General features: G+C 39.8%; 1 protein-coding gene across 3 annotated transcripts in view; it reads right to left on the bottom strand.

The window, feature by feature from the left end:
- The window catches only part of LRP5 (LDL receptor related protein 5), a 161034-nt gene that overhangs the window by 95967 nt on the left and 49354 nt on the right, over positions 1-15713 (bottom strand). For all 3 annotated transcript variants that reach the window (XM_084520081.1, XM_084520080.1, XM_084520079.1), the window contains exon 2: positions 9795-10191. Coding sequence is in view for 2 of the 3 variants with exons in the window: in XM_084520080.1 (XP_084376206.1) it covers positions 9795-10191 (397 nt within the window). In the remaining variant the exon portion in view is untranslated. The remainder of the gene's footprint in view (positions 1-9794; positions 10192-15713) is intronic.

Here is a 15713-nt window from a genome sequence, read left to right as displayed (position 1 = left end):
TAGAAATTCTGTGATGTTAGGCTATTTAATATGGTTATGATAATGCCACATTCATTTATATACTTAAATGCATAAACACAAACCAAAAAGTAGCTCAGACCTGAATCAGAAATCCCGCAGTAGTTACTTAAAAAAAAAAAAAAAAAAAAAAAAGAGTTTGTTTTGTTTTGTACCTAAGTCCAGTTAAATCTTAAAAGCAGGCTAGAATAAAAAGGATGAAAAATATCCTACCTACACAAAATATTACCCTGGAGCAAACTCCCTCTTCTCAATTCTCTTTTCTTAAATAAGGCTTGCAGCCTGCCCTGAGGCTCAACGCATTCAGATGAAGAAAAGTCTGTAAGCCAAAGGGCCCTTGTGGCTTTTCTGCTATATTAATGGAGCTCAAGCTCCAAAACCTCTCCTCCTCTGCCCCCTGAACCTGTTGCCCTATTTCATAGTTGATATGTGCTTTCCCACTGGGCACATACATGGCCACGCAGAGACTGCTGGATATAACCAGCACTTTCAAATTCACACTTAATTTGCCACAGAAAAACTACATCCCTTCTTTTTCGCTCATCAGCAGGAACCAAGCTCAATCCTCAGCAATGCTGCTGCCATTCAAAGGTCTAAACCCAAAGTAACAGAACTGCAACACCATTTTGGGGGTGTCTTAACCATGTCAAGACTGAGCTGGGAGTTTAGACGTCATTATAAGAACAGCTGAACTGTTCCTGCAGCAGGGAGGGGGAATCTCTGGTCTGCGTGAGCCTGTTTAAAACCATGCCACTGCCAAACGAAGCAGTTCCTTCCTTCCCTGGTCCCCATATCTGCTTCTGACATGAGGACCCTACAAGAAAGCATTCTCAGCCACCTTAGCAAATGGGCAATCACTAGCTAGGGCAGCCCGCTTCATCGCCCTTCCACGCCATAGCATCCAGGCTGTTTTGACTTTTTTTGGTCAACACAAGGCACAACACAGCATTTGGCACGAGACATTAATAAGGCCATAAAATGTCATGTTTTAAATGCATGCCTGTGGGGGATTTTCAAGAATGCAGTGTCAAACTTTCCTTTTTTTTTCCACTCTGTTTTGCAAGAGTGACAAAGCTAGTTTGGACCAAATTAAACACAAACAATATCCTGGCTGAGACAAGCTGCACTGAGATTCAGCTGAAGACAGACATTTTCTGGACAAGTTATAAATCCTGGAAAAAATCCACTATTATTGTGGAAAGAATGACACAAGCTTAGCTTGAGCAGCACTGCAAACTTTTTTTTTTCTTTTGGTTGGTTGGTTAAGTGTAAGTTGCACAGTTTTAAATATCCCTGGGTTAGGGCACACCATAACAACTGGGAGAAGCTAAAAATACCAAAACCACTATCTTGTGTTTTAGCACAAATCCAGTAGATTGTGTTTATAGGGCTAAGATTTGGCACCCCAGGAGTTTTGTATCCCACCTGGATTACAACAGGTAAATAAAAGCATAACAACAGTGAGGCTATGAAAGCAAAAGAAAACATGCATTCCTAAAGAGCTAATAAAAAGAGCCATTGTGAGCAAAACTCACTGCTATGCAACTATCACAAATTGTTACTCTTAAAAAAGAAAAACCAAAGAGCACCAGAGAAGCAACCCTGGGACAAGTTCTCTGGTTCCTTTCTTCAGTTCTTTGGGGGAATCTTAATTGTCATTTACTACTTCACCTTTGCTGGGTATTAGGCTTTAACCCCAAACTTTCAAAAAAAGGAAAAAAAAAAATGCAGGGTTGTGGGGAAAGAAATTCACATCAGCCAGAAATTTACCAGCCAGCAAGTCACTGGATTTTGGCATATACTTGGATTACCACACTGAATCAGGGCTTAAATGGTGCTTCAGTAATATCAGAAGACTGGGACTGAAAGCCACCTTGCAAAATAAACCGATTATAAAATTGGTGAACTGCACCCCAATGGCCTTAATTTTGCCAGCTTAACTCATTTTAGAATCCCAGGTGCAGGAGCAAAAACAGGATGAGGACCGTATTTCCCCTCGGCTGTAAAGCCGCAGGTCATTTCTTATTTCCTGCTGCTTCATCTCTGTTGTCATCATTTCTGAAGAGATTAGAAATCATGGCTATGCCCTCAAAGAGCAGCCGATCAGCCATCCGAGCTGCAAGGTACCGTGGTCATAATAAAAAGAAGCCACACTGGCTGCACACTTTTTCCACCTCCCCAAATGCAATACAGTTGCCAAATCTTACATAACCTGCTTACACAAAACGGGCCAGTCATACAGATGATGTAAATCAGCACAGACTTCTCCAATTTCAAAAGTTCTCCAACTTATACAAGCCCAAGGCATAAAACAGGAGTTTACAGGAAATTGCCATGAAGTTTAGAATCCTGCACTTTCAAAACTTACTTCCCTCATCCAAATGCTTAAGCTCCAAAAACTCGACTGCTGCGTGAAATAGCGCCAATCATCTACAGAAGAAAAAGAATGGCTGTCTTGCATAGCAAGAAGTTGCAAGATGCTTACTCAAGTTGCCTCCTTTTTTCAACCTGGATGATCTTCATTAATATATATATTAATTGAGATAAATTGATATAAAAATTCTGGAGCCCTGCCCCAGAATGGCACCTTTTTCACAGATACTCATATACTGAGAATTGCTCAGGTTGGAAGGGATCTCTTGAGATCAGCTACTCCAATCCCACCACTCCAAGTGGAGTCAAGCAGGGCAGGTCAGCCAGGACCTCATTCAGGTGGGTTCTGAGCACCTTCAAGGATGTAAGTTGTACAGCCCCTCTGTGCAACCTGTTCCAGTGTTTCACCACCCTCAAAATAGAAAATATTTTTTTCTTTTGGAAGCGGAACTTTATTTTGTATTTGTGCTCATTGCCTCTAGTTCTTTCACTGGATAGCACTGAGATAAGTTTGGCTCCATCTTCTTTACTCCCCTTCATCAAGGTATTTATACACATTGTTAAGATCCCCCTGAGCCTTCTCTTTTCCAGGCTTAACAGTCTCAGCTCAACTGGCTTCTCCTTCTACGGCATATGCTCCAATCCTAAATCATCTTTGTGACCATAAGGAACACTGGATTACAGTGTGTCAGGACAGTCCAAGAAATGATACCTATACATTGTACTGACTTCATAGAGGGCAGGGATCCAACAAACACAATGAACAACAGCAATTCAATCCTGCAAGGGAGGTGTTGCTTGCTCTCTTACCCACAGATCTCACACAACCGCCCTTGAATTCTTGACTCAAGCCAATGGATTTGATCGATATCAGCATTTTGATGCAGGTTAACTCAAAATTTGGGACAACAGGACACTCAGATGACCATCAACGATTTGTCAAGGCCTGTTCGTTTACAAGCTTGTGATTTCAAACACAATGAAACAAATACAATCCTGTTTAAGTTCACATTCAACAGGTTGCATGAAAAAAGCCGTACTTCAGCTTATATCATTGCTTAATTTTACATGAAAAAATTAAAAACATGTTTTGAGTCAAACCAAAGTCACCCATTCACGATGAACAGACCAACCCTCTGTGCATTTTAAAAACCAGCATTGATCGAGACTTCTCATCAAAGACAATTCCAGCTTCCACCATCTCTTTGGGCTCAGGGCCAATAACAAAATGAAGACCACGTTCCTGGTCACCTCAAACACCAGCACTAAGGGAACTGAAGCCATCCTCTTGCTATATGGTATCAAACTCCTCCTGCTCCCTAAGAAATGGTGCAGAAATCATAAAGATCAGAATACCATCATTTTCCAACTACTTAAGAAGGCTAAATGTGTACAGGGCAAAGAAGCCTCGGCTTCTTCTCAGTTACCTCTACTCTTTCCAGGATGCGAGGAATCACAGAACTTGTAGTGAAAAAGAGTGCTAATGGGGCAGAGAGCTCAATGGGGTTATTAAGGAAACGTACACACTTCTACCTCTCCCCCATGCAATCTCAGCTGTAAAAGGGAAAGAAAAAATAGGAAGAAAAAAAAAAAAAAAAAAAGAAAAATGCTTCCTTCTGCCTTTTCTGAACAGGCAGCTCTGCTCTCGGATGAAGCAAATGGTCTTTGAACAATTTATGCCCTTTATAGCTATGAGCAGGAAAAAGGGGAAAAGCAACCAAAAAAGAGAATGATGAAACATTTGCGTAGAGGCTGTCACCATCAAGGGCACCCATTTGAAAATTAGAGTAAATAACACTTCCCACAAGAACTTCAGGTTTCTCATGCATGAGACCATTTTCAGCTATTTGGCCACATAACATATCAAAAGCTTTCCAACTCCCAGAAATTACAGCCATACCAAGAGACTGGATGCAACTCATAACTAATTTTATGGTTGAGTACCCTTTTTACATTTTAAGAGAACAACTGTGCTACTCATACATTCATTCTCATTACAGCATTTTAAACAATTAACCAAATGCTTCAAAATATTTTTATACTTTAACTTCATTACTATATAGAAACACAGGATATAAACTAATCTCTAGCTTTCAATGCAGCAATAATGTTTTACTCTAAATCAGAGCATCTTCTATAGTTTAATAAGGTGGCCATAAGTAAAAGTGAGTAAAAAACCACACTCTTTGCCCATACAGTGTTTGATGATTTTCTTCTCCCCTATTTTCAATTGTCACAAGTGTGTAACAGTAATCCCCCTCCTCTCAACTATTCCAAAGGAGATAAGATCAGATGATACACTGTTCAAACACATTTCACCATACCTAATAATTTAAATTAAAGTGTTTAAAAACCTGCTCACTACAGCACATATTAACATCAGCTTCAGCGTACAGACGATCCCACTGATTTCAACACAGCAAGCCAATATGCTTAACCTTAAACACACAATACACTTCTGCGTGGGACCACAGTCCTGGTGAATCAGCAGTCAACACCACTAAAAGTTTACTTGAGTGCTGTTATAAAGAGAGCTGCTCTTACATGATTCACAACTATAGGTCATGGTTTTGCTGTGACCCTGAGGAAACACTGGATTACCAATTAAGTTTGTCTAAGGCTTCTCATTTCAGACACCAAACTGATGAATTTTCTATTCTTGATAGTTTTTCTTTCTAAAACATTTTGAAAATCCCACAGTTGTTTTAGTCACCCCATCCTTTTCTTCCTTTAGTGACAAAATACACCTCATTAGTCAACGAGAGATGGCTCCAGCAAGGCAGCTTTATGGTGCCCAGGAACGAATGCCATCTTACATGTCAAGTAGCTGCATGTTAATCACTATCGAGGCATAAGAAAATCCTGTAAAAATGAAGATTTGTCACTAGTGCTGTGAAGAGTGAAGACTCACAGATGATCAAAAATAGTCTCTCGTTGCTTGCCTTAAAAGAAAGAACTTCCCGAAGTGCTCTGAATGATTGTTTGAGGCTAGGTGGTGGATGACAAGGGCCTCTCTTTCAAGTTATACTCTAATTTGTACTGCTGCCTTATTTGAAATTCTTTCCGGGTAATATTGCCTACTCCAGGTAACAAATCCTTTACAAATAACATAATTGAACTTTCAGAGTATTCAGTTAAATTCCACTGCCATAATATAGAAAACTTTAGACAAGCATTACCTTTAAAGAGGGAATGCCAGGTTATTGTGGAAATGATGATGCTCTCTTTATAAACATCATTATGTCAAAACAACCAAGTGACTATTGTGACTATTTAGCAGTCCTGCCAAAACATTCAAAAAAATCATATTCATATATTCAAATTTTTGAATTTCAGCTGGAAATCGCAGAAAAATTGGCTTTAAAAATAACCTCTAAGTTATCTAGTCCATCTCTACACCCTACGACAGTCAATTACACCTCCAACATTCCTGTGAGATGATCAAAACAACTGTTCTTAAAGCCTTTAGTGATGAATACTCCATAAGCCCACAGTAGACCAGACTGAAATTACTAAGCTTAAAAAACATCTAGAAAAGAGTAAAGAGGATTTAAGCTTGTTATTAAGAAAGCTTTCTAATGGTAAGGCTACTTAAAGACCTGGAAAGGATAGCCCAGAGAGGTCATAGAGTCTGTAACACTAAACACTAAAGGTTTTAAGAACAACTTTGCTATCATCTGCCAAAATCTCTATGTATTTGAAATCTCATGTTCCTCTCAATAGCTTCTGTCACCTCCTTCTCTACAAACAACATGAAACCATTTGATCTTTCCTCAGAGGCCACGTTTTCAGATTTACTGTAGATTCAGTAGATTCTCCTCTATTCTCTCAAATTAGTCTATGTCTTGAACTGCATTCAAAATGGAAAAAAAATATATATTATGCAAATACCAAACTGGGCACAATATTGCGATGTGAACTCCCAATTATGAAACTGGGTTTTCCATTCATCTCTGCAGAACAGCCTCACTGAAGCTACAAGGGAAGTAACGGTGTCACCTATCTGCACAAGGTCACATTTCGTCATTACAAAGAAATTCTAATGACAGAAATTCTGTTAACATATTGATACGATACGAGAACATTCTTGACAAACCCACTTTCCTACCCCAGAAAATACTGGTCAATGAGGAACAACTGTTTCTAGAGGAGCTCAAACCCAGAGCCTGCTGTGCCTAAGTCAAATGTCATGTCTACACCTATGAAATATTTCAGATCTACCACGTGAAATTGGTTGTAAAATCACATTAAATTCAAATTTGTCATGCCACGTACGTGATTTGTTGACTTAAGTTCACTGCATTACACTAACAGACATAGTTATTTGGCCAAATCTGCTTTTAATTCAATAGGATTCTCGTGCAATTAAGCAATACTGGATTTTGTCACTTTTAACCAGAACAGCAGCTCTTTGGAGGCTGATTTTAATAAACCTTAATGGGGGTGAATCGGTTAATTATAAAGGATATATATATATGTTCATTTTCACAGACTGCTTAAGGTTTAATTTACTTTGCTTTGTTGCACTGGATTAATACTTAAATCCGACTAAACATTAGAAATATCTGCCACAAGTTAAAAACCAATGGAAGTGTTTCATTTAATGCTGCTGCTCCCAATGGAAAAAAAAAAAAATCCCCTACAGACTGAACTAATGCTCAGCAAAGCTACACCAGCAAGTGAAAAAATTATCTGTGTAAAAATTAGAAGAACTATCATTCTCTCCTCACCTCAAGTAATAACGATAATCAAAACCAAAATGTTGCAAGGTGACCAGTTCACCTGCAGACACCTACCATTCTGGCAAATAAATGTTGTTCCCTACATTAGCCCATTCCACAATAATTGTTCATGTTTGCATACTTTCTCTGGAAGACTAAATGCAAGATAATTAGAAGTGGACAAGTCCTCCAGGAAAGAAAGAGAATGCTACCATGGGACCCATAAAAAGGCAAACCCAAGGTATGATGCCTAGCACACAGCAGGCAGCTAATGCCAGGTAACTTCCTTGTATGCTGGCACTGTATTCTTAATCTTGGAATGTGGCTCATAACCAAAAAATATTGAGCTGTAAACTGGACACGGTACAACTCCCAGGCAACAGGAAGCAAGTGTGAAACAAAGTCCTCTATTGTTACACTTGGTGAATTTTGTGTATGCTTAAGAAATACTGCACATCTGTTCTGAACAGAGTACTGCCGCCGAGATCTGTCTTTCAAAGTCATGCAAAATGAACCACACCTGTGCCGCCTCCTCCTTCCAAACACAACCAAGGATTAGATCTGCAGAACACTACAGCTTCACCAACAATGCCAGTGATTTTTATAAAAGTTCTCCATTTGACTGTACCTGCCACACTTTTTCTCCCAGTTGTTTTAATCCAGTTTTTATTAAAAAGATTAATTTTGCATTTCCCGTAATATAGGAGGAATGTTACCAGAAATCCCCAATTAAAGCCATCAGTTTTTCAAAACAGTCAGAAAGCACCTAAGAAGGCATGAAATGCATTTCCATGACCAACATGTAGGCTACTCTAAAGAAAACAGTCAAAAGGTGAGGAACTGGATCCACTTACGAGATGTCAGCCTGGCATTAGTATTGCTGGAGAGTGCCATTCCACTATTTCTGATCTACTTCATTACGAAATATTGAATTTAACATCATATTCTCTCTTTACATTATCCTACTGAACTCATTTAAAGTTAGCGTACACTGTTAATTAAGCATAGATTAGTTACTGTTAGGATAGACATAGGATTCCAGCTAATTTACTTAAAATATTTGCATACAATTTGCTAGGGGAAGAATTTTACAGATTTCAGGTTTTGAAGATTTTTTAATCAATATTTTACTGAACTTCTTGACCCCTGAAGGTAAATTCTCTCCTTCCTTTCACCTGAAGGCATCAGTAGCAGAAGTGAAGTCACCATTAAGAGAGCAAAGTCTCTCCTGAGACTTGTCCAAAACAGTCTCTCCACTTTCCTTCTTACCAATTATAACTTCCCCTTCTATCAGTTATCTGGAGAACACTGGCAGCTCTGGCACTTGGTATGTCAACAAAACTAAGGATTGTGTTTCTTTGGCTGCACACAGTTTCATTTAGTTCTTTTGTGTCCTTCATATGTTAATCAGAAATGTACCCATAACACCTCCCATTCATCTGAAAAGCCTTATGCTAAGATTACTGCAAAAATAACTTCTCAAAGCTTCAGTCTGTAGCATATGGCAGTTGCTAACATGGCAATCCCAAGCTGCACTCTTTCATTGCTCTGTTTCGGTATACGCTTCTCACACACCTGAAGAAGATCATTTCTCCAGAGACTGCTGGTCTCCCAGAGCAGTCAGTTCCATTTTACCAATAAGCAATAAAATTACTTTCTGTCTGTGGTCTATGCTAAGACCATTCATTAACTCAGCATCCCTTTACAAAGAGGATGGACTCAATGAAACTGTCAGCTGATGTCCTGAAGATGAGAAACCTAAGGGCACAGACCGTACAGAAGAAGATAAATACCCTCAGAAAAAGTTGTAAAAAAGGGCTGCAAACTAAAAACAGCAAATAGCCTTGCTTGTGAACATAATGCTTCTCCTTGCTATTCCCCTTACCCACAGTCCATCACTGCTGAAAGTATGATTTCCACAAGGGGCAGGGACCCCTTCAATCATCATTGCAATGAATACAGGGCACAAAGTGAACATCAGTACTGTTTGTGCATGGGGACAGCAAATAGTACATGTGCAGGGCTGGGGGTTATTGAAGAGGGAGGGACGGATGAACCATACAGAGACACAAGTATTTTCGGGAGTACTACAAGCACCTGACTGGTCATTGCAACAAATCCAGCCTCTTCTCTTTTTACTGCCTACCCCGGTCATCTTAAAGCATTAAGAGCCCCTGATTTCACCTGGGTTCTTTCACTTGCCAGCACAAACATAACCATTCTAGTCACCACTTAAAAATATCCTGGTTGTGTTTACCAGAGCACAGCAAGAGAGAATTTCTGTTTTGACACACACAGATTTACACACCTTGCTGACTGGACACATTAGATACCGTATACCAAATAAGGAATTTACCAGACAAGATAACTGAGGAAATAATAAAAAAAGGCTGGAAAAATTAATTCCATAGTGCTTCTGAAACGCAATAAGTTAGGCAATCATACTGATCAAGTATTTGACTTGGCACCTAGGAACAGCTGTATTTTTCTTTTTGGCCCAGGACTCTTCTTTCTGACCACAAAATAGTTAAGTTTAAACATATGTTCAGCTACAGATCTTGAGAAAAATACCTTGGGAAAAAGTAAACTGAAACAAAAGACTATGTTTCTCTTTCGGAAATGAAAAGCCAACATAAATCACGACTGTACCCATTTAAGCATTTAAGTCAAATTAATATTTACCCATGAGCCGGATCCAAAGCTATTGCCCTGGGCTGATCAAGGTCTTGCCAGAAGAGGACTTTTCTGGATGTTCCATTGAGATTAGCTACTTCTATCCTATTGGTTTCTGAGTCTGTCCAGTAAAGTTTTTTCCCAATCCAATCACATGCCAGGCCATCCGGGGAAACCAGACCAGAAATGATGACATTCTGCACCACATTCCCAGTTTGGTTAATGTAGGTTTGCTTGATGGCTTCTTCACTCACATCTGTCCAGAAAACGATGCCTTGCGAATACTGGAAGTCAACCGCAGCAGCATCCTCTAAACCACTGACCACCACAGTGGACTCCAGCTTCGTGCCTCCAGCATCCACGAGTCGAACGTCCCGACGGTTGGCAAAAAGCAGGAAGGGAGATGCTACAGAATAGAAAAACAAAAACGTATTAGCATTAGCAGCATCTACAGATGTTCAAGTGCCAAGTATGACTACTGCAGAGGAAGATGTATTTTCCCAGATCATCAGGGAAGGCAGTACAGAAAGAGGAACACAGAAGATTCATGTGAGAGAAAAATGCACACTGTCTGTAACTTACTGCCTCTATTTGTCAGACAAAGGAGTAAAAGAAAAGACAGAGGGACAAGTGGGCCCAATTCCTTATCTACAATAGGGCCCTTCACACAGCTGAAGGGTTTGGACTGAGGCCCTTCAATAGTTTACTCCAAACTCACCTAGAACTCATTCTTACATATTAGCAAGTGGGTGAAAAAGCATTCAGCAGAGACTATCATGGACAAGATGCCAATATTAACACAGGAAATACCTTGCCAGTTCAGAAAACAAACAAACAAACAAACAAAAAACTCTTTGCTATTGTACTCACACCCTCCAATGTAATCATGAATACTCCAACTCCCACGCAGATCAATCTGTAAACCCAGGTTTAGGACAAATTCTAAAAAGCCAGGTTTTAAAACTCCAGGAAAGGGAAAGCTTAAGTGTCCTCTGAAGGACCCACTACAGATGGGACAAAGGCATGATTCAGTCCCGCTGCTCCTTCCAGAAGAGGACATTAAGTAGCCATATTGCAGAACATGCTTTCCCAACCATGCCAGTCAGACTGATGGTCAAATTAACTACTTCATCTCTCCCCCAAAAGTAAAGTCTTTCTTATTCATCCAGCAGTAAAATAGAAAATTGCTTGTTTTCAGATATGGCTCAGGAGACAGCAACCAAGTACAATGGTGCTACCGTACCCGTCACGGCTGCAAACACTACTGGCAGGTTAGGAGAAGACCAATATTCCAGAAGAAGTCATTAACTGCTGGAAGTAATGGAGTTCCCTCAGCTTCTCCTCAGACTGACCAAGTCTGGTAACGATCTTCTGTCATCAAATGAAGAACTATTTTCATTTGCCCCTACTTTGGCCACCTTGAAACCCAGTACTCTCCCCATCCCTTCTTCCAGTTCTTCTGCCTCAAACAACAGCTGGCAGAGGTCTGTGCTGGTCAACTGTTGACTTCTGGCTTCATCATTTCACTTCATGCTTTTGCTTCCAATGCACAACCAGCAGAGGTCCATAAACTTGCCACTCATATCAAGGCACAACACACAGAACAGAGCAGCAATGACAGATGTTATTTTGTCTATTACTTCAAGCCTGTGATATAAATACCCCCGGTTTCAAATCCACATTACTGTATATAATATCAAGAGCTAACTTTCATATGTCTTTTACATTCAGTTCCTCCAATCCTTCAAAAAAAAAAAAGACGAGAGTTTGTACAAGTTCTGAGTTGCAGGTCTGCTATGCTGGCAGCCTGATCCCATGCTATTGCTCCTGACCTCTGGCTCCAACTACAAGCGCACTGGAGGGCACCTGGAACTGCATGGGCCAAAGCAAAGTACACCCAGGACTACACTTCATGTATTTATCTGCAGGCCAAGGGCTCAGTCGGAGTCTACGACTCAACTTCAGATGAAATTAAAAACATGCTTAAAAACTCCGCCTTTTTATTAACATTCTGCACTGTCTTTTTTCCCCCAAGTCAGGAAAGAGATGGCTTTATTTTTCTTTTTAAAGGAAGCCTGAACTGATGAAAGTAACAAGGAAAATTTAATTCAGCTGCAGGTTTTGGGGAGGATCTCGGACAGCACAGAGACAGACAATTGTTATCGTGTATGTTTTATTTTCAGTGAAGCATTTTTCCTCTACAACATTTATAACTCAGAAAAGTTTATACAGCTTGAAGAGAATTATTTATTAAGAAATGAAGTCCCAGTATCGCTTCCATCTCATTTCCTAACTTGCCATGTCCTCCCCTGTCATCTTTAAAAGCACTAGCAATACCACAAAAGCCCAACAGGTTAGTTATTGAAAACAGAAAAAACATCTAGAATGCAAAGTGCTTGTTTTCTTCTCTGCAACTCATTGTTTCCCCATAACTATGTCTATTTTAAGTGGCACTGTACCAAACCATCTGAACACTTGGAAAGTTTGATGATAGTGGGCTCTGTTTAAGTCACAAGTTCTTTGGGACAGGATTTTTCAGTTATGCACATTGCTTCACCAAACCTGTCCCATATCCAGCCTAAGATTAAAGCCATAAAAGGTCTACGTACAAAATTAAATATATATATTCCCCAAAATGTTTTAAGGAATATGAATAGACAGATTTTCAACTAGACATTTCCACACTGAAGCCATCATTAATACTGCTACAAAGGAAAAAGGAGCCTGATATATCAACTCCAATCAACATCAGAGGAACTCAACAGCTTCTTAACTAAAGATCAGACATGAACAACGTCTAATCCAATCAGTATCAATATTATCGCAGTTCCCCATCCCTTTCAAGAGATTTCTTCCCCACTGATGCACACAGTAGGGCAACAGCATACAGATAACGCATTAACCACTGTGTTCACTGTCACTTCTGTGCTTCAGAGTTGTCCTGATTGAAGTACAGCTGCATTGTCTTCGCTATGAACACCCAGCAGGGAAATCATACTGCCCTGCTTGCAGTTGTGTTAAAATTTTACTGCATTTGTACACAGATGTAAACCGATTGATTATTGAAAGATGTCCAGAGTTCATCCCTTTTAAAAACAAATGAGTATTCAATTTCTTTTGGAAAAAAAAAAGAGATTTGGCGGAATGCTGATTTTAAAAATCATGTTCACTTCTCTGCTCCTCCCCGCTAGCATGTTTTATGCAGACCACGTTCTATAAAAATCACCGCAGAGCACTTTTAGAGCACTGATGGCATGGAGAAGAAAGGGGAAAAAAACAGGAATCAAAACAACAAGCTGGTTCTCAACGCTGATTCTTGCTCGGAATGCTGCTGAAGAAACACAGACTCTCCCAACTTTGCAAATAACACAAGAGTCAGAAGAGAGATTAAATGCTCCGTTTCCTTGGACTGGCACTTACCACATTAGGTCTGAACTCTTAACGCTGTGGCAAGGTTAGTTCTGCCAACTCTGCAGCTTTTCAAGTAAATACAAACTCTATGGTGCCCAAAGAAAAGTTGACAAAATTTTGCAAACTTCCACCTTTCCCAGAAAGTAAAGAGTAAATCTGAAAGAGACGCCCAGGAAAGCAGATGCTTTGCTAGAACGATAGGTAAAACAGCAGCCTTTATACATAGCATTACTTTCAGAACTAGGAGATGTGCTCCTCTTGGTAGAGAAACATACCTGCCTTTTCAGACTTCGACCCAACCAAAGAGAAATCAGTTCACACTTGTGAACAATTCACTGAATTGTAAAGTGGACAACCCAGGGGTGTCTGGGGCACGAAAGGGAAAGGCTACCAGTCAGCAGTAAGTTAACGTGACCTATGGCAATACCGCTGAAGTCATTTGCAACCTACAAAGATGGCCTTTAAGACATATGGAAGAGGGAGAAAAAATTGCTTCATACCTCAGCTCAGACTTCTAACATGCTGGCAACTGCTTCATGGCATTTAGTTTCATAGAATTACTGAATTCAACAGTTTAGCAATTCAAACGATACATTCGGCCTCTATGTGATTATAACCATTTATTTTCTAAAGGCATTAGAACAAGAAAACAGAAAGCTCAGAAAGAAACAAAACAAACATGACTGACAAAAAAAAAAAGACAACTTGATTTTCTGTGCCATCATCAGAACAACCAGAGATTCAATATCATCCCACCAACACGTAGTACTAATTTGTTTATTTTTAATCCCGTCTTTATGTAGAATGGAAGGTTCATATCTGAAAACGTGAAGATCCTTACGAACAAGTCTTACTAATATACTCAAATCCTGAGCCGGGCTTGAAGCTTCCAAGAACAGTTCATCTTTGGTGCATTTAAGTCTACTGCACAGCTCTTAAAAAGGTAAACTGGAAACACGGTTAATAACAATTTCTGCTCTTACCACTATCTGCTCCATCGTCACGCCATAAACTCTGTCATGTTTATTATGTCAAACAACCAATGTGTTTCTACAGAAATCCGAGTGAAAGCAACTAATTTGTAAACACTGTCACTGTGGGCTGTATTCAAAATCCATCTGCGGTCAAGCTCATTTTGCATCCTACTCCAAACTGTTCTGAAACCTCTGACCCTTTTTACTAAGACAGGCTAGATGTGAGGGCACATGAAGCAGACCCAAAAAACTAGCAGCAATTTTGATTACTGATTACCTTCAAATAGGCTTATCTGTTAGACAACGAGATGCAACATAACTTCTCAAGCAAGGGATTTCATTAGTAGCAAGTTAAAAGACACTCAATGAACACTTGGTTCTGTGTTCTGTTTTGATCAGCAACGCTCCTGACAACTGCAAAATGCTGGAAAAGGGAAACCAGCTTCTATTTTGAAGAGAGGAAAGAATAAACAGTAGGAGGATGAATGATGAATGTGGAGGACAAACTGTTTATATGCAGCCTATTACCACCCAATTGAAAGGACAACATTTTAATGTAGCTACTAAAAAAAAAAAAAAAAAAAAAAAAAAAGTTGTATTTTCTTCAGTAAAATTAGAACAGTTCATATTTTTCCATAATAGGCAACATTTACAACCTCCGTACATAGTTGGAGATCACAATCCCTTGACAAAGAAAAAAAAAAAAACACACCATGAAATCCCACAACATAACAAATGAACTCTAACCAGGTAAAAACTACTGCAGTTCAGGTACAGATCTGTAGTAGTTCTACAACCTAATCTGGATTATGCAGTGTCTGAAGAACATCGCTTTATTCTAGCAAGATACTACATTTTTAAAACAGGATTTTCCTGTTGTTTTCTGCTTGTTGGAAAACACACCCTTGAGTTCATGGGGGAGCTGTCTACACAGAAACTTACTGCACAGGAGTGTGAAAATACAGCTTCTCATCGGCCTGTTAGCTGGAAAAAACAGTCCTGATCAGCCTGCTTGGGTTCAGTTTCCAGCCTTGCACTAGATCTTCTGAATGCTCTTGGGCACATCTTCTGTTGATGCCATCACGTTGATGCTATAACCAACTGCCTTCTAGCAGGGCAGGCCAGTATGTGCCTCTTGTTCCCCAACCTGCTTCTGAATTCAGTCATTAACATTCATTTGGGGTTTAACTTCACCAGTCCCAGTTACAGCACTTAAAGCTTACGCTATCCCTCTGCTATCCCCAGCGGAAGTGCTGTGGGACAAACGACTGCCAACTGCACTTAGATGACTACGGGACCTTCAGAAACAGCCTTCGTGCTTGGTTTCAGCAAAAGTCAGACGCTGCTCAACTCATTGACATATTAAGACCAAGATGACATTAAGTAGTACCAAGAGAGCATGTTATCAGTTGCTGGTCAGTTGTAAGGCTGTAGTAGCCCTACTAAGATGAGCAGAGCTATCAGGTTTTAGGCTGTGATATTTATACTACTGGCTCACAGTTGTTTACGTGCCTACAGTTTGTCTGCATCCCCTGCAAGCTGA

Source organism: Aythya ferina (genome assembly GCF_964211825.1).
Source record: "Aythya ferina genome assembly, chromosome: 5".
NCBI classification, from domain to species: domain Eukaryota; kingdom Metazoa; phylum Chordata; class Aves; order Anseriformes; family Anatidae; genus Aythya; species Aythya ferina.
The sequence above is the reverse complement of the archived record's forward strand: the minus strand, read 5'-3'. Positions and strand labels throughout refer to the sequence as shown.